Source organism: Vulpes vulpes, chromosome 1, assembly GCF_048418805.1.
Source record: "Vulpes vulpes isolate BD-2025 chromosome 1, VulVul3, whole genome shotgun sequence".
Taxonomy (NCBI): domain Eukaryota; kingdom Metazoa; phylum Chordata; class Mammalia; order Carnivora; family Canidae; genus Vulpes; species Vulpes vulpes.
In genome coordinates this window covers 151,366,826-151,394,156 of record NC_132780.1, presented here as the reverse complement: position 1 = coordinate 151,394,156, position 27,331 = coordinate 151,366,826, and the positions used below count along the sequence as shown (strand labels likewise).

Here is a 27,331-nt window from a genome sequence, read left to right as displayed (position 1 = left end):
TTCTAGTCATTTTGCTCAGTGCAGAGTGGCCAAAAACAAGTTGTATTGGGAAAAGGAGAAAAAGAGAGAGAAGGAAAGAAAAGAGAAAAAGAAAAAAGAGAAAGAAGAAAAAAAGGGGAAAAAGAGAAGAAAAAGAAAGAAAAAGAAAGAAAGGAGAAAAAAGAAAAAAAAAGGGGTGGGGTGGGGTAAGCAATCAGAAATCAAGAAGAAAGAAAGAAAAAAAAAGCACAAAACAAAACAAACAAACAAAAAAAAACCACAAAAAACAAAAACAAAACAAAAAAAAACAAAACAAAAAAAACACGGGGGAGTATCTTCCGATTCTGTATACTTTAAGTCCCTTGACTTCCCTTGGAACTGGTCCGTCTAGCTGGTCTTCTGGGGGAGGGGCCTGCTGTGCTGATTCTCAGGTGTTAGCACTTGGGGGAGCTGCTCTGCCCCTGCCTGGTGCAGGGCTCAGTGGGGGTTGTTCACCCCGAGAGGCCCCGGGAGGAAGCCACAGTGGCGGGGGCAGCTCTGGGACCCTGGAGTCAGCTCCCACAGTAGCTCCGGGGCTCTCCGTCTGCAGGGCCTGGAGGCTCCGGGGCGGGGCCGCTGATCTGCTCAGCTCGGGGCAGGAGCGTCCTTGCTGTCCTGGGCCCTCCCGGCCTCTGCCTGTCCCGGGAGAGGCCGGATCCTGGGCTGTGTCCCGGCGCCCTGTGCTCCGGCGCCTGCGCTGTTGGATTCGCGCTCCCGCCCCGCAGCCCCCTCCGCGGAGCCGCCGCCCGAGCCCCTCCGAGCTGTTCCCGGAGCCGCGCCGCCCCCTCCGCGGAGCTTCTTCCTCCGCCCGAGCCGCCGCCGCTGAGCTGTTCCCGGAGCCCCGCAGCCCCCTCCGCGGAGCCGCCGCCCGAGCCCCTCCGAGCTGCTCCGGGTCCCGCCGAGCGCTGCAGCCCTTAGGGAGCTCGGCGCACTCTCCGGGGCGCAGTTCCTCTGTTACTGTCCCAGGGAGCCCGAGGGCATCCCCGCCCTCCTGGGTCCTGCTCCAACTCCCTGCGAGCCCCTTTCCGCGGGGAAGGTCGGTGCAGCTCCTGCTCCTCCGGGACGGGGCTCTCCTGTCCTGGGGACACTCGCCCCGGCCTCAGCCCGGCTCCTCGCGGGGCCCCTCCCCCTTGGAGGCCTTTTGTTTCTTTATTTCTTTTTTCCCGTCTTCCTACCTTGATAGAAGCGCGAACTCTTCTCACTGCAGCGTTCCAGCTGGTCTCTCTTTAAATCTCAGGCCGAATTCGTAGATTTTCAGGATGATTGGATGGTTTTCTAGGTAATTTGGTGGGGACAGGTGACTTGGGGACCCTGCTCTTCCGCCGTCTTGCCCCTCCTCGGTCATGAGATTGAGCCTGACATCAAACTCCATTCTCAGCATGGAGTCTGTTTGAGATTCTTTCTCTCTGTCTCCCTCTGCTCCTTCCCCCTTCTGCACTCTCTCTCTCTCTCTCTCTCTCTCTCTCTCAGTAAATAAATAAAATCTTTTTTTTTTTTTAAGTACTATGGAAGGAGAGATCTACTTAAGAAAGTAGTCACAGGGTGATGGACACTGAGGGGGGCACTTGGCGGGATGAGCACTGGGTGTTATGCTATATGTTGGCAAATTGAACTCCGATAAATAATTAAAAAAAAAAAGTAGTCACATGCATTGATTCAACATATACTTGTTATTTTTAATATATAAGCAGAATTAACTGAAAGGATGAATAATATGTTAGGGTATTTTAATTGATAAGCACTTTCTGTGCTCTAGACATTGAATTAATTCATCAAATAAGTGTAATAATTCTTTGAGGTAGATGTTACACAACCCCACTTTAAAATAATGAAAGAGAGGCAGAGAAATTTAAAAAATTGACAAAATTTATGCATCTATTAAATTGCAGAGTCAGGATTTAAACTCATACAGTCTGGACCTTAAGTCTGTGTTTTTGACTTCTCTGTACTATATCATTTCTGATTATTCACTCCTCAGCTTGTAAGAAGATTCCTATTGCCCTTTGAGTTGTAATGTCTTTCTGTGAGAAAAGGATCCTTTCCTTCTCCATGGTCAAGCTTAACCAAAATATACGTGTTTTCCCTAAAGTATTAAGAGACTTAACATATGCCAGTTCAAAGCAAATATCAAAGAGACATCACAAATTTCTTCCCACTTCCTTGCCCTTTCCCTCAGTCACAGAATGGCATGTCCCAAGAATTGCTGTTCCTTTAGACTGAGTTCTGAAATAAGATGATAAACATCCACAGCCTGTCCTCACTACTGACATGGAACATGAGTGAGATACACTGTTGTAAGCCACCCACACTGGGGTTGTTTTTTACAGCAGAATAACCTAGCAAAAACTGACTAGTATAGTAATACTTAGCAAGAGGTGGGTGCAATGGTAACAGACACCCTAAAATTTGTGATATCATGGCCAAGTAGAGAGTGTTGAGATAATTATACTAGGATTGAAAAACATAGCTCATGTTCTACAATGGTACACATTTGTTACTTTAGTTGAAAAGACTGGGGGTCAGAATGCTAGTAAGTATTGGTACTGGCTACAACTTTAAATAAAAGAAACTGTTTCTTTGCAAAAATAGGGGAAAAGAAAAAAATTGGAATTATAAGATATACAGTGTTGAAAAATGAAACTGTGGCCTATATTCAACCAGTAAAAGATATCTTGAAAGATGCTTTGACTAACAAAGGTTGAAGGAGACCCAAATTAAGACTCATTCTCAAGGACCAAATACAAAGTTTGTGAAATACTTTTAATGAATTAAGTTAGCCCAATAAATTCTTTCAACTAGGTAAAATATATCAGAGCAAACAGACTAAGGGCACGACTTTCCACGAGCCTGATAAGCTCTAAAATACTGAGAGAAGTACATCTCCAAAAAATGTGGAATTTTATTTTTTTTAAGATTTTATTTATTTATTCATGAGAGACATAGGGAGGGGGAGGAAGGGTGGAGACATAGGCAGAGGGAGAAGCAGGCTCCCTGTGGGAAACCGAATGCAGGACTCGATCCCAGGACCCCGGGATCACATACTGAGGCAAAGGCAGACACTCACTTGCTGAGCCACCCAGGCATCCCAAAATGTGGAATTTTAAAATAAAATGTATAAATACAAGAGGATGAGCTGTATACTTTGCCTAAACTTTTATAAACCATTACACGGTGTTTGTTGGTGATTTACTTGGAATCATCAATGTTCAGCTTAAATGTTTCCTGCTTTGAATTAGGTACCCTTCCAGCAGGTCTTCCTCTGATCCCCTGGGTTATACTTATTAAGATGATTTTCACTCTGCATCTGACTCTTCCCTTCCTCTAGTCTATGAATTCATCAATGAATTTGACAGGAGCTTTTAGCTTTTTATCAGATATACATGGAAAAAATATGATAAATAGTTGATGATTGAATAATAGAGAATGAATACACTCACTGACATAGAAAAAATATCTAACAAACTACAATACTCCCACATCAGCATTATAAACAGTTTCTAAAAGTCTAAATTCTACTGTGCTACAAAAAAATAATATGATCTTTGATGTCAGAGACGTAACACATAAAATAAAAATGTATCACATAAATCTCATTGAAAAGACAACATTCTTTACATACAGTCCAGGAAACATTAAAGAAATTTTTGTTAGTTTTCATACAAAGTAAAATTTATATCAGTCCTAGCAAAAAAAGTCGATTAATCACAGAGCTTTAAAATTTAAAGTCATTAAGGCAGTTCAAAAAAATACATTCCCTAAATACCACCCTAAAAAAATGTCTAGAACAAGAGATATTTCCATGGCTAGTGCCTTATTTTAGAAGAATACACACTCCTTTGGTTACCATATTATATTGGTTCAATCTACTCTTAAATTTTATTATTTTTAAAAATATTTCATTATTTTACAGAAAGAGAAAGAGTACATATTCAGGGAGGAACAGAAGGAGAGAATTTTCAAGCAGATTTCCTGCTGAGCGCAGAGCAGATGAGATTCAGGACCCTGAGGTCATGACCTGAGCCAAAATCAAAAGCCTGCCACCCACCCAACTGAGCTACCTAAGCACTCCTCTTGAATTTTATTTCTGAGTACATCCTAAAGAAAACACAAGGAAATTATTTGAAATTACATACCTGGCGACACCAGAGTTTACGAAATATTTGCAGATAAGCCAATACCATAAGACACAGTGGTGCCATGTATGTCACCAGAAAGAAACAGATGTGATACATCTTGGGGTAAATTTCACCTGGAATGAAAGCCAAAATAATAATATCTTGTTTTATAAATCACAGAATTTTTTAAAGGTATATCTGTCAATGCTTTGCCTTAAAAGTACACATTAACTTATATATGATTTGACTGGCATATTATACACACACACACACACACACACAGGACACACACAAAAATATTGTAATATAGTATTAACTACTTACACTTAGTATACACACACTAAATGTGAAATCTTAATTTAACTTAATGTACTCAGAGGAATAACAATTAGCCATTTCTTAATCTGTGTTAACATAGGCTATCCACAGTCAAGCCTTCATTTATCAAAAAGAACTTTTTATGTCTGATTACCTCTGGCTAATTAATAAAAATTAATTTGGATTGTGCCGTACTTGAATTTGCAATAAGAAACAAGACAATCAAACCTAATTGCTAATCCTTTTGGGAAAAGAATGTAAACTGAGGTGATTCCTCCTCATTAGAATTAGAAGTTTCCTGAGAAATGAGAAGCTATTCCCAGTTGTACCTCCATATACAAACGTGGAATAACTTTGGAAAATTAAACACAGTGAATATTTAATGATTCTTTTTGTGGATTACTAGAACAATATAAAATTCCTCTTTCAGTAATGCTGTGTGTGTATATATATATATGTATGTATGCATGTACTTTTAATAAAAGTGATATTTTATGGTTTTTTAAAGTTAATTTTTAAACAAATATGGATTTTTTTTATATTCTTCTCATTTATTTAGTCATAAGCACTCTAGGATTTTAGTAATTTCTTATCATTCAGTCTACGCACACAGGTGATACCTACCACAGATTAGGCCTTTGTTAAAGAGTCAATTATTCAAATAATAAATAATATTGCAGTTTAACACAAATTTTTTGGCTTTTCTAAATGTATTTATTACTGACTTTTAATTGTTTTTACTAGTCTTTTTAAATATTTTATTTTTAAGTAACCTTTATATCCACTGTGGGGCTCGAATTCACCCTGAGAAGAAGACTGACATGCTCCACTGACTGAGCCAGCGAGTTCCCCTACTAACTTTTTAAATGCTTTCAAGGATATTTTTCCTATACTCAAATTTGAATATATCACAGTAATCCAGCCACTTTTACTTACATGCAAAAGAGGAAACAGAATATATCCTACATGGATTCCATGGATATTAAATGCAACAATTAGATATAATTCTAATTGAATGCTAACAAAACAAAGTTTTTTCCCCTCTTTTTTTCCACTTCTAAAAATTAAGCAACTTAAATCAACTTTGATAGTGGCAAAGAGGTTATTTCCATACTATTTTTGAGGGATAACACTATCACCTCCATGCATTTTATTTTTTTCATTGCTTCAGAAAGGGCATATAAAAGCATGAAGACTCAGTTATGTGATCAAATGTGGTAAGGACGATTTATAGTCAGGATTAGCCAATAATAACTATGAATATGACCTCAATAATTGATAACATTCATCGAACATTCATTTAATAGTCGCAAATGTTTTTTACATATATGTATGAGTTGAATATCCTCCACAATCTTGAGTCCATAGCCTTGTCTTCTAGAGTTTGTTGAGTTTGATATTCTCCTAATTCTTCCTTCTAAAACCCTGTCTTATTTCTCAGGCAGATATTTTTCTTCACTGTTATCCCCAGAGAGGACAGCAGGGTGCCTGTGCTGGCTCAGTGGTCTAAGAGTCCAACTTGGAGCATCAGTTTAGCTCTTTTGTGGCCCACGTGGGCCACATCTAACTCATCAGTTTCTAACTTCTTTCAAGCTTATCCTATAAAGTAGGCCAGTTACAGAAAAAGTGATAGAATCTAAGCAGCCTGGAGGAATGACAGCCTTTCTCTTTGAAATGCTACAGCTTGAGCAGCATTTGGTAAGCCATTTTCTGAGGAGCTAGAGGAGGACATTCAGCACTTCCCAGGCACCTGAGTGGCTCGAACTTTTGTTTTAAAGGTTTCACCTGATCTTCCCACATAAAAATCCACCTTTGAAACTGACACACCTGTGAAGTAAATTGAGTAAGATTTACTTCAGAGTAAATGGCTATCTGATATCCCTACCTCAGAGTAAATTGAGTGAGTTGAGGGTAGATTTGAGAGTTAGTATTCTTCTTTTTTAATTACAGCTATGGATACCATCACTGTGACAACAGTTTGGGTTTTTAACAGCTGGGAGAGAAAGATTATTCTCCAGTCATTATATTTATAAATAGTTGGTAAAATATGTAATTGGCTGGTTAATGCATATTATGATAATGAACACCCACACAGAGAAAAGTTGATCAAATGAAATTGCACATGCAGGCTGGGATTGAATGTTTTAATAAAGAGATTATTTTAGATAATTGGGGAAACATGATAGTTTTAACATTCTTCATTTCATGCTTACAATTTACAATCTAAGCTAAATGAAAACCCAGAAATGCCATTGGAATTTTATGTTTTATGTGTTGAAACTATCTTTGCAGTCTCTCTCTGCACTTGATGAACAATGTCTTCAATATATTTAAGACATTTATAGAAACCTAAAGTGTAGTGACAGGAAATTTGTTCCACTTAGCAATCGCACTATAAAACTGCATCTTAAAGATTGGCAATCAGGGGATCCCTAGGTGGCTCAGCGGTTTAGCGCCTGCCTTTGGCCCAGGGCACGATCCTGGAGTCCCAGGATTGAGACCCACGTCAGGCTCCCTGCATGGAGCTTGCTTCTCCCTCTGCCTGTGTCTCTCCCCCTCTCTCTGTGTCTTTCATGAATAAATAAACAAAAATCTTTTTTTTAAAAAAAGATTGGCAATCATTCAAAATTGGTGTCTTTATTCAATTGATGAATAGACACAATGTGAATCAATTCTTGCATATATATCAAACCAATAGGTAAGAAGAAAATGTGGATATTTAGTCTTTGAAATCAGAGACCAAAGAATAATATATTAATAAGACAAGACTTAGTCTCAGATGAGTTGTTACATTATTGAGCCAACATATTAATCTCATTATCCAAAAAACTACAAACACTTTCTCTTTCATGTTACAACTATCAGGAACTCAATGGGCAAGTAAATTAAATATAATTTCTCATATATTTGATATAGACTATCTTTTACAAAGTTTATAGATCCATTAAAGTTTACCAGAATCCCTAATATATCTTACTATCTTCTAATAAATGTTTTCCATAAGTATATGCATACATATACACATATGTATATATATTTTCAAAATCTTATAATAGGACAGATGCTATAATCAGTTTGATTGTAAAGAAGAGTTCCATTATTATTTCTTTCAGACCATCAAAGAACAATCCAGCAGTAAACTCTAAGACAGATTATGATTCCTCAGTGTCTAGAAAAATGTTTGACTAACAGTATATGCTCATTAAACATTGGATGACTGGTGAGACAATTGTATCTTTGAGTGCAGAAAAGAAATTACTTTCCTTCCAATAGGAACTATTCTGTGCAACTATCCATTTATGAAGCAAACAAGGACCTTTGGGTAAATTCTAGAATAATTTAAAAATTTTAGAAGTGTGAATTAATTTAACATCTAAAGACATGCTTTAAAGATCATTAAAATAAATATTAACACATATTATTTGTTTTTGAGTATCAAGTGTGTCTGCCAGAAGTTATGGTTTATGGTCATTTTTTTGAACAAGCCATAAGCAATAAAAAATACAATGAGTTGCAGAAATAATTTATCCACAAAATATTAAATATTTCTGGTAATATTTTCAGTAAGACTAAGACAGCGTTCTTAGTTATTTTGTACCATGAGTGAGATAGCATTTGCAAGACTTTCCTAAAAGTGATTTGATATGAATCAAATGACCACATTGTTCACTGACTCCATCCATGCTAGAATATATTGGTTGTAAGACAATTATGATATCACCGTCTGCTTTTGCAACCACATTATTGATTTAACTTAGGATAAAAATTAGAAACATAATTCATGAATTAGGCTCAAATAGAAGATATTTCACAATAAATTTTTAAAAATTGGGCTAAATGGTTTTGGACTTGAAAGATGTTTGAACTTTAGAAAGCTAACATTGTAAAATATAATTTCCTATGGCCTTTTTAGGTTGTGACTATCACAACATATCTTAGTTTTAACATTTTAATCTAAACATAGACTTTCAAATAGCCTACATCAACAAAGCTTATGCTATGTAAAAATCATTATAATAAGCAGTCTAGTGATCAAAATGATAAGAACCTGCTATCGTTCTTTATATTTTTCTTGAAAGCATTAAGTGATTAACAATTTCATTTAATATTCAAAAAGTCAATTTCGTAAATTTTATTGTTTGATTGTGTGGATGATAAATGCAATTTTGATTGCTTAGTTTAAGCCTTTATAATCATGTTAAGTAATTGTAGGCTAATATAAAATCATCTCCAAATAGTTTTCTTAAATTACTTCTGAAGGCTGAGTTTAGATTTTTAAATATTCAACAGTAGAGCCTCCGGGGTGACTCAATCAGTTACGTGACCAATTTTTGTTTTAGGCTCAGGTCATGATCCCTGGGTTCTGAGACTGAGCCCAGGTAACAGGTTCTGTGCTCAATGTGAGGTGGGCTTCATATTCTCTCCCTCTCCCTCTGCCCCTGCCCCTGCTTGTGCTTTCTTACCCCCTCTCTCTTTCTCTAAAATAAATGAAATAATAAATAAATAAATAAACAAACAAACAAACAATAGTAGTTACTGGCTTTTTAAAGAAAATGTCCCTGCTACAGCTAGATTGCAAAATGCTAAAGGTTGAAATGAATTTTATTCATATTTATTGCTCAAAGCAATTAGAAAATGATGTGGCTATTTATTTCATCAGAATAACTGATAGGATTCCTTAGCTCTGCAATCTTTCTGCTAATGAAGATGAATGCTACTTGATTATTTAGGGCAACATTAAAAAAAAGAAAAAGGAAGAAAGAAAGGAAGAAAAGCTTATAAAAGCAGTCCACAAACTTACAAACCAATTACCAAAATATTTTTGAGAACATACTAATGACACGTGTTAAATAATAGGTAGGTATTTTAATCTAATTACTATTTTCATAAACTTAAAGGATCCAACTTTTGAGTTGGAGGCTTAGATCTAAATATACTTCTTTGCTTCATAACCTGCTCAATTCCATCATTAGTTAACTAAAGTATTCTGATCAAGAGATCTTTAGGGTTTTCCAGATAGAACTCATTGTATTAAGAATTGCATTAGGGACTCCTGGGTGGATTAGCTGTTAAACGTCTGCCTTCAGCTCAGCATGTGATCCTGGAGACCCGGGATCAAGTCCCACATCAGGCTTCCTGCATGGAGCCTGCCTCTGCCTGTGTCTCTGCCTCTCTCTCTTTCTCTCTGTGCCTCCATGAATAAGTAAATAAAATCTTAAACAAAAAAAAAAAAAAAAAAGAATTTCATTAGGGACAGGTCACAATTGGTCCCCAATCCACCTTCTTTCCAAACATACTTCTTTAGACTGCATATCTCTACATTGTGGAGACTACAGGTTTGGACTGTCTTCTTTACTTCAAGTGGTGCTGCTCATTGAGTGAATTTTCTTGCTTTCTGGACACCCTTTCCTCTCTTCCCTGTATGGAGAATTTCTCCTTATCTTTAATTCTTTGCTGAAATGTTAGCAGCTCCTTCACAAACTTTGGTCCAAATGGCCAGGAATGAGTTTGTTCTTTCATTTGTGTGCCTAGCACTTTGGATATCAGAATATTAAAATACTAAGCACACTATAAACATTTGTTTATTTACCTTGCAGTCTCACTACATGGAATGTGTTCCCCTAGGCAGAGTCTGTTTCTCTCTAGGTTGGCATCATTCCTGGTATATCCTAAGTACTCAAGATTTTGTTTGAACATTAAATAAATGAGACTTAAGACTCTTAAGGAGTATTCCTACCATTTGAGAATTTTCCATTACTTTTGTTTTTGTCTGCACTGTTACTGGGGAAAATTGGGGAAATATGAAGATAATCCAGAGAAAATATAGCAAGTGAATTACAATGTTAGAAAGGAAGGCGAAGTCTAAATTTCAAAAAGAGCTAGCTAATTTTTGGGATTAGAGACACAGCAAATTGTGAAGTTTTAGTTAATATAGGTCTTTGGATAATATATGAAAAATAATCCCAGGGTCTTTTCAATTTTATCCTGTTACAGTGAAAGCATATGCCTAATTTTTCAATTCCTGACTTTTTTCTTTTCAGCGTTCCAAATCAAAGTATCAAGTTAGGAGTTTCATATAAATGCAAAGATTCAAATACCTGAGAATACCAGATCCATAAGAAATCCATAGGAGGGGATCCCTGGGTGGCACAGCGGTTTGGCGCCTGCCTTTGGCCCAGGGCGCAATCCTGGAGACCCGGGATCGAATCCCACATCGGGCTCCCGGTGCATGGAGCCTGCTTCTCCCTCTGCCTGTGTCTCTGCCTCTCTCTCTCTCTCTGACTATCATAAATAAATAAAAATTTTTAATAAAAAAAAAAAGAAATCCATAGGATATACTGCTTTTGTTCATAATTTTCTAATAAGCATAAATGTACATCTGCCTAATAAACAAATTCTTTCCTAATGTTTAATTTCCCTAACTATGAGCTATTGTTACATACTTATCCAGAACAGGACAGATCAGTTTCCTCAAATTTAGTGTAATAATTTTGTAACTAGTACATGACATACTAAAATACAGAATTATTTAATTTCTTGTCATTCTTTGCTGTGTCCAGTTTTGTGTCCTGATCACACATTGATAGAAATGTTTCCCTTGTTATAGAAAAACCTCAAAGGCTGTCACTGAGAGTTTTGAACCAAAGGAGCATAAGGCCTCCAAACTTCTACTCGTTTAAATTTAACTGTCATACCTATCAGATTGGAAACCAGAAAGGATTCATAATTAATATAATTCTTAAATCAGAAAATAATTATGCTAGTGATAGCTTATCAACTTAATATGTTATGAATAAATATAGCATATGGAGATCATTTGACTCAGAGAAGAGCATAGGTCCACATACTCAACTTCAGTCAGGTTTGCAGGCAGGACATGGGTTTAAAAATAAAATTTCCAGTTGTATCTAAGGAATTTACACTTGAGGCAATATAACCTTGTACTATTTTGTAAAATGTTAATTATTCCAGAATACATATCTGGATTGTAGAAAGGAGCCTTCTTTGTTTTGGAGAACTTAAGAAAAGCTGCCATAATCAATTCTGAATTATAGAAAAAGCCTTTCCTTTTGTTCCTATCTGAAAAATATGAAAACCAGAAAACTGTGCATTATATTTCCAAAGGACTAAATAGGCAGAGCTAGTCAGTGAAATGGTTTTGGGTTTTGACCTCGTTTTCATGCTTTTGCAAAACTGTACTAATAGATGTCAATAAAACAATAAAGTCAGCTTTATAATGGCTTTGCAAATCAAATTTTTAGTTTGCATCTGTAACATAAATGTCAGCTTATGGGCCATAATGTACTTACCACCCCAGCGTTCATCACACACTGTAAAGAGAGTGGTTTTATTGGCTAAGCCAGGGAGCATGGTGCTGCACTCCATGACGATGGCCTGAGGAATCATTATAATGCAGGAGACAATCCAGATGATGACAATGCTGTTCCTGGCCCTCTTGGCTGTGCTCTTAAACATCAAAGGGTGACAGATTGCATACCATCGATCCAAGGCAATGCAGCTCAGTGTGAGGACAGACACAGACACTGACACAGTCTAGGAAGAAAAAGAACATAGGATAAGAGAAGCACTCGGTGTTAAATGGATTGTTCTTAATATACTTACTATATTAAAGAAAGGGAAAAAAAAAAAAAAAGAAAGGGTTGCACAGATAATTGGATTCAAAGTTGTGAGAAAATGTTCCATGTAAGGTTTTTCTTACTATCTTACATATTTTTATAAAATATTTTATAAAATATTTTATAAAAATATAATATATTTATATTTATATATATATAATATATTTATATATATATTATATATATATAATGATAAAGGTGCTATGAAAACTTTGCCAGACTACGAAATAATTTTATGCCAAATCTGTTAATTTGTAATATGCCATTCTTTAAGTAATTAAGTAATTCTTTAAGTAATTAAGTAATTATTGCTATCATTTTAACTTGCAACTTTGCATTGACAGGGAAAAAAGTCTTCAAAAAAATAGAAGATATATATTTAGCTTGAACTGGAAAACTTTCACTTATAAAGATAATATGACATATCTTGCTTTTAAAATATCATATAGATATTTGACTGTGATGCATTTAATTAACATTTTTAAACACTTATGGATACCTTAGTCTATTTTCAAATAACAAATACTCTTTGTACATTGGTTTGTTTCCAGCATGTTGCACCCAAAAGCAGAAGTTACGTTAGAAGCGAATTCTGTATGGATTTCCTCACCAGAGTTTGTTCATTGCTGGTGTAAGCAACTTGCCTCTAAAACTCAAATAGATTCACCTAGTCCAGATTTCCATAGTTAATGTCAGTTAATTACAATGTGGGGCTCGATTTCATGATTTAGGAGATCATGACCTGAGCCGAAATCACAAATTGGGTTTTAAACAGCCACCCAGGCACCCCACACATTTTACAGTTTTAAGCCAAATGAATATGTGTTGATATCGTTTTCTGTTAAATGAGTGAAACTGACTAGATACAATTATTGTTACTCTGATTCTTTTGATTCTCTCTTGAAAACAGTACAGTTGAAATCAATTCTGCAACAAGGTTACCTGGGCATGAACCCCATCTCACTTGATAAATGTATGATCCTGGGTAAGTTCCTTAACCTCTGTATACCTCAGTTTTCTCATCTGTAAAACTGGATGATAATAGGACCCAACCATGGAATAACAGGGAGCGTCAACTGGGATGTGAAATACCTAGCCCTGGCCTGCTGCATAAATGTTGTGTAAGTGGTTGTTATTACTTACTATGATATGGCAATGATAATGATTGTACTTTAGTTTTCTCTTCCATTCTCAAACTCGGCAGCCTATCTTTTAAGTGGAACAGATTGCTTTTTAGTGAGGAAAAAAAGCATAGAAATTACAAGTAAAGGCCTAAGCTATGCTAAATTCTTGGAGGTTAATTGCATTTTGAGTGTAATCTTAAAGGTTGAACTCTATCAGAGATGGTTTAGATTGGTCGGTGACTCTTGAGAATTACTTGGTCTTAGAGCTAATTCAAGTGTCCTTCTTAAACCAACCCCTTGCCTCCCAACTCTCATTCTTTTCCTGCAAATATGCCAAGCACTCAAGGCCCCTCAAATGCTATTGGTAATTTAGGAATAGAACAGTGGTAGTCTAGATCTGCACAGCTGACCTTCATAGTTGCTGGGCTGGGGATATATTTATGCAATCTAGCTATCAGAAGTGTAAAATGCTCAACAAGGCTTAGTATTTATCATTCATGAATCGTAATCAACATGGGTGGGTGGGATAGAAGTAGCATGCCTCAAATTCAAAAGTCATTTCTAGCATTTTCCCTTACTATTAAGCGGTAATAATCAATTAAAAAGCAGTTCACTTGAAAGACCATCATCCAGTGTCAGCAGTGAGCCAAGGAGCAGTGGCTTCTCTGTTATGTGGCAATATGATAGAATATGCTGACATGGTTAACCTAACAGTAGAATCTATTTTAATGGATGCTTGGCAACCAGTGATTTTACATCCACTGTTTGACTACTGTATTTGCTAGTGCATAATACACACTAGTATTCAATTAACAATATTGTCTTGGGGGTATATAAAATTGCATCTTAGATTAGGTGATTACAAATGACAATTTCTTGCTGCTTTTACTTCTAGGAGTGCACTTCTGGGTGCCTTTTTCATTTAGAGTTTGATATTAGCTTAAATCAACCTGATAGCAAATCATCTGTGAATGAATCCAGTGGAGATTATGAATTTTATAAATGAAGTGGGATAAGATGATGAGAACTTCTTTTGTTAGATGCTTGACCTTTCACCCATATTATGGGCACCCTATGGTCAGGGCAATGCTGGAGACTTGCTTTGGTAGCCAATGAGTCTGTTCTATGCTAGCATATAGCTATGACAAAAAGACCTCAGAGATCTAAGGCAGGTAAAAATGGAAATTTGGCGGGGGGCACTTAGCTGGTTCAGTCAGTATAGCATGAGACTCTTGATCTCAGGGTTGTGAGTTTGAGCTCCATATTGGGTATAGAGATTACTTTAAAATTTTAAAAAGAAAAAAAAAGAAAAAGAAATTTTGCCACACCACAGATTTGGATATGGGCAGTAATGGATTGGAAGGTGAGAAAGTGTGACTGAGGAGTGAGGGACCCTCCCCTCTCCCCCCATCACCACCCACCACCTACCACTTCCATTTTATTCAGGTTTTGTTCTTTTCCTGACCTTTGTTGTGTGGAGGTTCTTCTGCAGTTGAAAAAAAAAAGTGACCCTGAAACAGTACCCAACTGCTCCTCTAAGTGTGAGAAGAAAAATGAAATATGTTATAATTTTCTAAGAAATTCATGATAATTATCCAGTAAATAGCCCAGTAAATGTTAATGGTCTTGGATTTATAGAATTATTAAAGATATAAAAGGGTCATTTGAATTATTCAGCAAAGCTTTATTACCTTTGTGAGATTTTATGATTTGGGGGCATTTTCTGAAGTGTTACTGTGTATCAGTCATAAACCTAAAGGTTGTATTTAGAAGAGAAAGGACCAATAAGTCATAGAAAATTACTACATGTCCAAAGAATCTTAAATATAACCAAACAACCTTAAAATCGGGCTGGATAAATGTTTTTGTAATATGATTTTAAACATTTAATAGGACATATGTTTCATATCAGGGACAAAAGCCATCAGTTTCAGAATATCACCAACTAAGGGAAAATATTCAAATTTGAATGAGTGGTTTATTGTCCATTGATACTGTTCATTCCATTTAAAGAAATTCTACGAAAAATGGGCAATCAATGCTGAGAAAATTTGGAGATACTAGTTTTACCAGTGCACCAAGTTATTTGTGCCTTTATAACTTTTCATCAAGAAGTAGTGCAGATTGAGGTAATGAATGGATCTAGTCTTTTTCATTGGACTCCGATCTTGTGGCTACTCAGGAGTTTTGCTTTTTTTTTCTTTTGGCCTATGGAGGAGAGAATCAGTTGAGGTCTTGATTAGACAGGACACTATTTATAGAGAAGCAGACAAAACCTCTCAGGAAATGAGATGTTTCATCACTGTAGGACTTACTACTAAGTTGTGCTCAATGAAATAGTACTGTCAGTAACTTTAAGAGGGACCCATGCCCTGTATCACTCACTGGATACATACTATATCCAGTTTGTCTTTGAGTACTCACAGGACAGTCTGGAATACCTGGTCTAAAAAGTTAGAGCAGTTGTATTAGAGCAGGACTATACATATTATAGGATGATACACTCCTCCCTCATCATCCCACAGTTCACTGGAGAATCTTCTGGTTTGTAGAGAGAGCATAAAATATTTTTGCTCAGCAAATAGAAGATTCTGGACAAGTGTAGCGAACTTGAAACTTAAGAGGATCTCTCAAATTTTCCCCTGGGTAGTTATTAGAACCAAGAGATGGTGAAATATTAGAATTCTGGGCTATTTGTCATTTTTCCAGTGCCTCCATGCAAAACCATAAGACCCATTTCTTACTGATTCTTTTTAAAGATTCTATCTATCTATCTATCTATCATCTATCTATCTATCCATCTATCATCTATCTATCTATCTATCTATCTATCTATCTATCTATCATCTATCTATCACCTATCTATCTAATTTATTTATTTGACACAGAGAGAATATAGGAAGAGAGAATATAGGTAGGTGGAGTGGCAGAGGAAGAGGGAGAAGCAGACTCCACACTGAGCAGAGAGCTGGACTTGGGGGCTTGATCCCAAGACCCGGAGTCATGACCTGAGCTGATGGCAGATGCTTAACCGACTGAGCCACTCAGGCACCCCACTGATTCTTTTTAATAAGGATAATTTTCTCTGTTGCTTAATGTACTATTTATCTCAAAACAAAATTACTGAATTATGTAACACATTCATAATTTTCATCTGACTGATCAAACTAACCTTACAGCTAATATTTGCAATACAGCTTATAATGTCCATGGCATTTTATACTTGCCAATCTATCAGTGATTTCTAATCTAATCTAAAAAATCATCACTTCTCTTTATAAGAGGTTATTGAAGAACTATTTAGCTAAAGATCTCTTCACAACACTTCAGAACAAAAAATTTTATCAGTATAATTTCTAGCAATGGGCTATTTGTGTCTCCCCAAACTTTTTGTTTTATTAAAACTTTATTTTGGGGGTACATGTAAGATCACAGCAAAATTGAGAAGAAGATACAGAGATTCACCATATGCTTCTTGTCTCTCCCATTATCAACATCCCTCCATCAAAGTGGTACATCTGTTATAATTGATGAACCTACCTTGACAAGTAATAGTCACCTAAAGTCCATAACTTATATTGTGGTTCCCTCTTGGTGTTGTACATCCTATGTGTTTGGAAAAATGTATAATGACATGTATTTACTATTATATTATCATAATCTATCTCATCCCTTCCCACCTCTGGCAGCCATTTATCTTTTTATTGTCTCTCTAGTTTTACTTTTTCCAGAACATCATATTATTGAAATCATATAATATGTAGCCTTCTCAGCTTGGTAATAAGCATTTAAGTTTTCTCCATGTCTTTTCATGGCTTGATAGTTCATTTCATTTTAGTTCTGAACAATATTCTACTGTCTGGATGTACCACAGTTTATTTATCCATTTGCCTACTGAAGGACATCTTGGTTGCATTCAAGATTTGGTGATTGTGAATAAAGCTGCTATAAACATTTGTACGCAAGGTTTTGTGTAGGTGTAAGTTTTCAACTCCTTTGGGTAAATACCAGGTAATGCCACTGCTGGATCATATGAAGAGAGTATGTTTAGTTTTATAAGAAACTCCCAGAGTATGTTTCAAGGTAGCTGTACCATCAGAAATAAATCTGAGCTCCTGTTGCTCTGCATCCTCACCCTCATTTGGTGTCAGTGTTCAAGAATTTGGCCATACTAATAGGTATACAGTGGTATTTCATTATTGTTTTAATTTGCATTTGGCTGATGATATATGTTGAAGAGCATCTTTTCATATGCTTCTTTGTTATTTGTATATCTTATTTGGTGAAGTCCTGTTAAAGTTTTTTGCCCCATTTTTAAATAGGGCTATTTGTCTCCTTATTGATGAGTTTTAAGAGTTCTTTGCATCTTCTGCATATCAGTCCTTTATTATATGCATCTTTTGAAAATATTTTTTCCTGGGTCTTTGTCTTCTCATTCTCTTGTCTTTCATAGAGAAGTTTTTAATTTTAGTGAAGATGACTTATCAATTATTTCTTTCAAGGATCATGCCTTTGGTGTTATATCTAAAAAGTCATCAACATAATCAAGATTATTTAGGTTTTCTTCTTTGTTATCTTCTATGAGTTTTATAGTTTTACATTTTATACTCAGGTCTATGATCCATTCTGAGTTAATTTCTGTGAAGGGTGAAGGATCTGTGTCTAGATTTTTTTTTTTTGCATGTCCAATTGTTCTACCTGCACCAACTTTTCATTACTGGGAGCCTATTTTCATCCCTTCCAAATATTGTAATCACCATCTGAGAAATGAGGGAGTAGGGAATGAGGGGAGGAGGATGGTTACAGGAAGACAAGCAGAGAGTGGGCACAATCTCATTCACTGTCCAATTGCTAAAGGGAATCCACCTCTTTGAGGGCTGTGGCTGTGGCCACTAGCTTGAAAATTTTCAAAGATTTTAGAACTATCAGAATATCCATCACAAAATTATTCTTTGAAAGTGTTTGTTCTCAATTTCTTATAGGACAATTCATTGTAGAAAAGCTACTTTCACATAGAATAAAGTGTCTAATTATGATGATGACTGATGTTTATTGAAAGTATGCTATATTTTCACAAGATTGCCATATTCCAGAGGGTAATCACTATGACAAGTAATTTATAGAGAAATTAGCTAAGTAAAATGTCATAACAACTATAGGAGTTAGTTATAATTAAAATTATTACCGTTCTCTAATAAGTGAATCACAAAGAGCTTACGTATTTGGCTCAATAGCATATATTAAATAAATAGCAGAAGAGAGATTCCAAGCCTGGTAGTCTGATTCAGAACCAACACTAATATCTGATCACTGTATTGCTTTGATGATATAGCTTTAATGTCTTAGTGTGAAACAAAACCACTTATAAAAATAGACAGACTGCTTAAAAAAAAAAGACTGGAAAAGGCTCAATCAATTTGTTCAATTTCCTTATTTTACAACGGAAAAGTTAAAGATCAAAGAAATAATAGGTTTGGATAGCATCTAATGATGAATTGAGTATACTATTGCTTTACTTTTTAGACAGAACTTAATTTATTTACGAAAAAGTATCAAGTGTTATTTTTCTTAAGTTTGCTAATTCCTTAAGCAAGTGTATTTTTCTCTTAACTCACTAATTTACCAGATGATTATAACTGAAAATACTTTCAATACTTACTTGAAAATACTTTTTCAGGGTAGCCCCGGTGGCGCAGCGGTTTAGCCCTGCCTGCAGCCAAGGGCGTGATCCTGGAGACTCAGGATCGAGTTCCACATCAGGCTCCCTGCATGGTGCCTGCTTCTCCCTCTGCTTGTGTCTCTGCCTCTCTCTCTAGCTGTGTCTCTGCCTTTCTCTCTAGCTGTGTCTCTATGAATAAATAAATTTAAAAAAAAAAAGAAAATATTTTTTCAGTAGCTTCTGTGTTTAGATAAGAAGTGTGAAAAACAATTACCTGTAAATAAGGAATAACTTTACAGAGGGATTGTCCAAAGAACCAGGTCTCAGTGATGTCCACAACCAATGTGGCTGGAAGGCAGGTAATGGTCACAAGCACGTCAGCTAAAGAAAGGTTGACTATGAAGTAGTTGGTTACCGTCCTCATGTGGTGGTTCTTCCACACAGCCACACAAACTAATTTTGGGGGGGGGGGGGGGAGAAAAGAATAGTAACTGTTAAGGATTAAATACTTGCATCCTCACAAAATTCATATGTTGAATTCCTAACACCCTGTGTGATGGTATTAAGAGGTGGGTCTTCATGAAGTGAATAGATTTTGGTGCTAGAGCCCTCAAGAATGGGATTGTGACCTTATAAAAGGGACCCTAGAGAAATCCTTTGACTCTCTCACCATGTGAGGACACAGTGAAAAAACTGCTGTCTATGAACCAGGAAATAAGGCCTTGCCAGACACTGAATCTGCCAGTCTTGATCTTGGATTTCTCAGATTCCTGAACTGTGGTAAATAAATTTATGTGGTTTATAAGCTACCTAATTTATGGTATTCTGTTATAGCAGCCCAAATAGATGAAGACAGTAACTATACAAATAAAATAGGTAATGATGAGGAAACACAGCCAAGCTAATCAATACTCCGACAAAGTCCACAATAAACATTGAAGAAGAAAGATTTTTTTAAGGCTGTACTGTTCTCATTGAATCAGTTTGTGTAAATGCTGAATCCGTGCACAACATCAGTTCATTTACCTTACAAGACATTTCTCAATGGATCATAAGATTGCCTCCATTTCTACTTGATTTTGAATTGTGATTCCCAGCAGTTAAAAGAACAATCTTTGATTCTTCTTTCTATTCCCTCAGTACTCAGCATGTAGTAGAGACTCAAGAAATATTTACTGAAGTGAGATGAATTAGGAGCTAGCTACTTCCAATGAACTGTGGTGTTTGCCTCAACCATGACATTGACTATCTGCTCCCAAACTCTGCATTTGAAACTTCTAATTGATGAAGAGTTTTAAAGCCAAAAGCCAAAAATTATTCAGCCCCTATTATTGGCAAACATTGAGCTATATAGTTCATATACTTAGGTCATTTAATCTTGACAATCCCAAGGGAAGACATTGTTACCGTCATTTTATACATGCAGTATTTGAGACACAGGGAATTTGTGGAGCTTGGGTAGGGACAAATGGCTCATAAAGCACAGAATTACACCAACCACTGGGATTCAACACAAAGTGAGGAGCTGATCTTTTCACCATGCTTTATCCTTTTTTCTTTCTTTCTTTCTTTCTTTCTTTCTTTCTTTCTTTCTTTCTTTCTCTTTTTTTGTGGGGGAAAATGAGCAAGTTATAACAAAGCACATATAAACTCTAGAGACTCAATCCTCTTTCCTATTACTCTTGATGGCCTCTACATATCACCTCAAATCAAACACATTTTTCAATACTTTCAGAGTTGAGCCTTCCTCGTTGCCTTTCAGTTTATCTTCATATTAAAAAGCTGTTCTATCTTATTCAGTTGCTCTTTATGGAAAGAACATCCAGTTCCTCAATTCTCTGTCCTCTGTGTGGTGTATCCAAAGATTACATAGTCAGTGGCTCAAGAATTATATAGGTGTGAGAACTGCTACCCACATCTTTTGATGGGTTGCTTCACTGAAAGTAACTGTATTTGCCTGGGGGATGATCAACCTGTCAGAGCTGTCACCTATGCACCCAAGTGATGCAGTAATTAGTAACCTTATAGAGTGAAGAAATAAAAGCACACTTTGTTAAATTTAAGTCACTAAATAAAGATTTCTTTTTGACAATCATGTATTATTTAAGAGTTTCATATGTTTAAAAATCCTTTCAGTAGCTTCTGGAACTGAAATTACCTTTCAGTCACCAACAGAGGCTAACTTAATACCTGAATTTCTGAGCATTTAATCTTTAAAAACTTTACATATTTTTCTAATTCCAGCACATTAGTACCCAAAAATTCAGATGAGCTTTATTAGGATAAACTGTAGTCTTTATTATTTGAAAGTAATACTGCTGAATGGTTTGCTTCCCAGAAACACTTGAAGACACACACACAGACACACGCACAGGCACACTACCAGTGACTAACACATTATCATGGCTTGTTATGGGAAAATTGATATAAGTGTCACACCACTGATGGTCAACGAATGGTCCAAATGGTGCAATTTTGGATTTAGGAAAGAAAAAAAGACTTAAAAAAATAGAAAAAAAAATACAGTCAGTTCCAGAATGACTCCCAATTCTCCATAATTTGGAGGAAAAGCACTGATGGAAATACAGTGTTGATGTATTATGACTAACCAATATGAGAAAAGTATAATTTCAGGCAACATTTCTATACAACTTACTATGTGTCATGCCCTGTTCTAAGCAATGTAAATTGTTAACTAGTTTAATTCTCATGATAACACTGTAAGTGATTATTATTATTATCCCCACTTAACAGGTGTGAAACAGGCTAGAAAGGTTAAGGAAACTACCTAAGGACAAATAATTTGTAAGTGCTAGAGCTTACATTAAATCTTATCCTCAATGCTATGCCATTTTAATATCTTTTTTGAGTATAGTTGACACACAATGTTACATTAGTTTCAGGTATACCACTTCATGATTCAGCAAATTTATACATTATTCTATGTTCACCACAAGTGTGGTGATACCATCTGTCTTGTTAGATTACTATTCCAATATCATTAATTGTATTCCTTAGGCTCTGCCTTTTATTCCCATGACTTACTCATTCCATAATTAGGCCTCTAGGGGTTAATATCCTTATAAGAGGTTAATATCCAAAATATATGAAGAACTTATACAACTCAACACCAAAACAATAAACAATCTGAGTAAAAAATGGGCAGAGGATCTGAATAGTCATTTTCCAAGGAAGACATATGATTGTCAACAGATACATGAAAATATACTCAACATCACTAATTTTCAGGGATATACAAATCAAAACCACAATAAGATATCATCTCATACCTGTTAGAATGCTAAAACAAAAGATATAAGAGAGGTTGGAAGATGGTGGCAGAGTAAGGGAATCCTAGGCTCAACTTGTCCCACAAATACAAGATAACTATCAAAACATCCTAAGTACCCCAGAATTTGACCTGAAGCCTGGCAGAACAAACTCCAAAATTAAAGGTAGAGAAGAAGCCACATCAAAGAGGGAAGGAAGAAAGAGCAGAGATGCAGTTTGGAGAGAAACAGATCATGGTCATTGTAGGGAGCCACAGTTGCGTAGAAGAGCTAGAGACAGACTAGCACACCGGAGAGTGCACAGGAAAAACAAATCCCCATGGCAGTTGGGGTGGAAAATAAGAGGGGCCGAATTTTGTGAGTTCTTTCAAATAGCAGGGCTCAAAGCCTGGAGTTTTAAAGGTCAGGGGGTTTGGCTGGGATAGAGCCCGGAGGACGTGGGGCTGCTCTTGGAGAAAAGGAAGGGCAAATAGCTGGCAGACATATAGCATGGACACAGCAATTTGAAGAGCATCTGGGGGACATTAATAAACATACAAAAAATAGAGAGAAAGAAATTTAAATGTATCACTGAATAAATAGGCAAACCATGAAAAAGAGAAAGATAAAGAATATCTTCAGAAACAACATGAAACAAGTAATAAAATGACAATAAATAATTGTCTATCAATAATTACTTTGGCTGTAAATGGACTAAATGCTCCAATCAAAAGACACGGGGGTGACAAATTGGATAAAAAAACAAGACCCATATATATGCGTTCTACAAGAGACTCATTTTAGGCCTAAAGACACCTGCAGATTGAAAGTGAAAGAATGGAGAAATATCTATTGAGCAAATGGTTGTCAAAAGGAAGCCATAGTCGTAATACTTATATCAGACAAAATAGATTTTATAAAAAAGATTGTAGTAAGAAACAAAGGACACCACATAATACTAAAGAGGACAACACAACAAGAAGCTACAACAATTGTAAATATGTACCCAACATAGGAGCACCCAAATACATTAAATAGTTCATAACAAACAAAAAGGAACTAATAAGTAATAATACAATAATAGTAGGGGACTTTAACATCCCACTTATATCAATGAGCAGGTCATCTAAATAGAACATCAACAGGGAAACAATGTCTTTGAATGATACTCTGGGATAGATGGATGCAACAGATATATTTAGAACATTCCATTCTAAAACAGCATAATATACATTCCTTTCAAGTGCACATGGAACATCCTCCAGAATAGACCATTGGTTAGTCCACAAAAAACAAGCATCAACAAATTAAAAAAGATTGAAGTCATACCTTTCATCTTTTCTGACCACAATGCTATGAAACTAGGAGTCAATCACAAGAAAAAAGCTGAAAAGATCACAAATAGATGGTTGTTAAATAACATACTACTAAACACTGAATGAATCAACCAGGAAATAATCAACCAGGAAATAAAAAAGTACATGAAAACAAATGAAAATGAAAACACAGGTCCAAAACCTTTGAGATGCAGAAGAAGTAGTTCTAAGAGGGAAGTTTATAGCTATAGCGGCCTATCTCAAGAAGCAAGAAATATCTCAACTAAGCAACCTAATCTTATACCTAAAGGAGCTAGAGAAAGAACAACAAACAAAACCTAAAATCATCAGAAGGAAAAAAAAAGATTAGAACAGAAATAAATGATATACAAACTACAAAAAAAAAAAGAAAGAAAGAACAGATTAATGTAATTAGGAGCTGGTTCTTTGAATAAAAAATCCTCAGAGTTAAAAATAGATCTGCCCTACAACCCAGCAATTGCACTACTGGGGATTTACCCCAAAGATACAGATGGAATGAAACGCCGGGACACCTACACCCCGATGTTTATCGCAGCAATGTCCACAATAGCCAAACTGTGGAAGGAGCCTCGGTGTCCATCGAAAGATGAATGGATAAAGATGTGGTATATGTATACAATGGAATATTACTCAGCCATTAGAAACGACAAATACCCACCATTTGCTTCGACATGGATGGAACTGGAGGGTGTTATGCTGAGTGAAATAAGTCAATAGGAGAAGGACAAACATTATATGGTTTCATTCATTTGGGGAATATAAAAAATAGTGAAAAGGAATAAAGGGGAAAGGAGAAAAAATGAGTGGAAATATCAGAAAGGGAGACAGAACATGAAAGACTCCTAACTCTGGGAAATGAACGAGGGGTGGTGGAAGGGGAGGTGGTTGGGGTTGGGGGTGACTGGGTGACGGGCACTGAAGTGGGCACTTGACGGGCTGAGCACTGGGTGTTATTCTATATGTTGGCAAATTGAACACCAATAAAAAATAAATTTATATATATACAAATTTTTAAAAATAAAATAAATAAAGAAAAGGTATCTAGATTGGCAAAGAAGTAAAACTTTCACTACTTGCAGATGATATAATACTATATATAGAAAACCCAAAAGACACCACCCAAAAACCTGCTAGAACTGATAAATGTACTCAGTAAAGTTGCCGGATACAAAATCAATGTGCAGAAATCTGTTACATTTCTGTGCACTGATAATGAAGCAGCCGAAAGAGAAATTAAGAAAACAATTTCATTTAAAACTGCACACAAAATAATAAGATACCTAGGAATAATCAAAGAGGTGAAAGACCTGTACTCTGAAAATATAAAACACTATGAAAGAAATGGAAAACAACACAAAGAAATGGAAAGATATTCCATAGACTGGAAGAGCAAATATGATTAAAATGTTTACCCAAAGCAATCCACATATTTAATGCAACCCCCATCAAATGCCAAAAGTGTTCTTCACAAAAGTAGTTCTAAAATTTGTATGAAACCGCATAAGACCCTCAAAGCAACCTTGAAAAACAAAGCTGGAGGCATTGCAATTCCTGTCCTTAAATTATATTACAAAGTTGTATTAATCAAAGAGTATGATACTGGCACAAAACAGACACATATATCAATGGAACAGAATAGAAAACACAGAAATGAGCCCACAACTATATGATCAATTATCTTTAACAAAGCAGAAAAGAATATCCAATGGACTTTTGCCCATTTGAAGACAGTCTCTTCAACAAATGGTGTTGGGAAAACTGGATAGCTATATGCAAAAGAAAGAAACCGGACCATTTTCTTACACCATACAAAAATAAATTCAAAATAGATTAAAGACCTAAATGTGAGACCTGAAACCTAAAAATTCTAGAAGAGAATACAGGCAGTAATTTCTTTGACATCAGCTATAACAACTTTTTTCTAAATATGCTCCTGAGGAAAGGAAAAGAAAAGCAAAAATAAACTATTGGGACTTTATCAAAATCAAAAGCTTCTGCACAGTAAAGGAAACAATCAACAAAACTATAGGAAAAAAAAAAAAACGCCAACCTACAGAATGAGAGAAGATATATGCAAATGAATGTCTAACAAAGGATTAGTATCCAAAATCTATAAAGAAGTTCTTATAAAATTCAATACCCCCAAAAACAATGCAAGTAATAAATGGGCAGAAGACATGAACAGACATTTCTCCAAAGAAGATATACAGGTAACCAATGGACACATGAAAACATGCCTATTATCACTCATCATCAGGGAAATAGAAATCAAAACTACAATGTGATGTCATCTCACACCTGTCAGAAAGGCTAAAATCAACAACACAAGAAACAACGGGTGTTGGTAAGGATGTGGAGAAAATGATCACTTGGCACTATTGGTAACCATGCAAACTGGTGCAGCCACTGTAGAAAAGAATATAGAGGTTCCTCAAAAAATTAAAAATAAAACAGCCCTATGATCCATCAATAACGCTACTGGGTATTTCCCCAAAGAATACAAAAACACTAATTCAAAGGGATACACGTACCCTCTGTTTATAGCAGTATTATTTACAATAGCTGAATTATGGAAGCAGCCCAAGTGTCCACTGATTGATCCATGAGTAAAGAAGACGTAGTACATATATAGAATGTAATATTATTCAGCCAGAGAAAGAATGAAATCTTGCCATTTGTAGTGATGTAGATGGAGCTAGAGAGTATAATGCTAACTGAAATAAGTCAGTAAGAGAAAGACAAATGCCATATGATTTCTCTCATCTGTGGAATTCAACGAACTAAACAAATGAGCAAAGGGAAAAATAAAGAGACAAATCAAGAAACAGACTCTTAATTATAGAGAACAGAGGTGATGGGGGGATGGGTGAAATAGGTGATGGAGATTAAAGAGTACACATGTTGTGATGAACCCTGGATGTTGTATGGATTTGTTAAATCACTATATTGTACACTTGAATCTAATATAACACTGCATGTTAACTAACTGTAATTAAAGTAAAAACTTAAACAGCCAAAAAAAAAAAAACCCAAGAAATAAATATTGGGGCGAGGATGCAGAGAAAAAGGAACTCTCATGCACTGTTGGTTAAAATGTAAATTGGTACAGCCACAATTTTAAAAAGTATACAGGTTCCTCAAAAAACTGAAAATAGAAATACCATATGATCAAATATAATCCCATTACTGGGTATTTCCCCAAATAAAATGAAAACACCAACTGAAAAAGATATACACACCCCATGTTTATTGTAGCATTATTCATAATAGTCAAGATATGGAAGCAACTATCTTAATATATCTTTGAAACAGAAGTTGGAAAGGAAGCTGTCACATCACTGTTTGACAGACCTTTAACACAGGTCCATAGAATTTTCAGTTGGAGATCATTTTGTCTAACTTGACATCTGATGTAGAAATCATCTCTGCAACATTCCTGATCCATTCCATTTGAACATTTTTACTCGTGGGCAATTCATGACTTGCTATAGCCCTTGAGTTCTCTTTATGGTGGTTTTAGCTGTAAGGAAGTTCTTGCTCATATGGAGCTAATATCTGCTTTCGTTTAATTTTCATGGGTTCTTAATTCTTTCCTGGAACTGAAGGAATAAACGTTATCAATTTTTTTTTTTACATTGCCCCTGTATTCGTTTCCTAAGGCTGCAGTAACAAAGTACTACATATTGTGTCTTAACACAACAGAAATTGGCAGTTTAACAGTTCTGGATACTAAAAGTCCAAAATCAAGGAAGGTATTAGCAGGAGCATGCTCCCTCTGAAATATGAAGGGTAATCCTTCCTTGATGGTTGCCTCACTTCTGGTGTGTGCTGAT

General features: G+C 35.9%; 1 protein-coding gene across 1 annotated transcript in view; it reads right to left on the bottom strand.

The window, feature by feature from the left end:
- Positions 1–27,331, bottom strand: part of HCRTR2 (hypocretin receptor 2) — a 118,490-nt gene that overhangs the window by 26,195 nt on the left and 64,964 nt on the right. The window contains exons 2-4 of the mRNA XM_025991231.2: positions 19,146–19,324; positions 11,762–12,005; positions 4,152–4,267 (exon numbers count right to left, since the gene is read on the bottom strand). Of these exons, the coding sequence (XP_025847016.2) occupies positions 4,152–4,267; positions 11,762–12,005; positions 19,146–19,324 (539 nt within the window). The remainder of the gene's footprint in view (positions 1–4,151; positions 4,268–11,761; positions 12,006–19,145; positions 19,325–27,331) is intronic.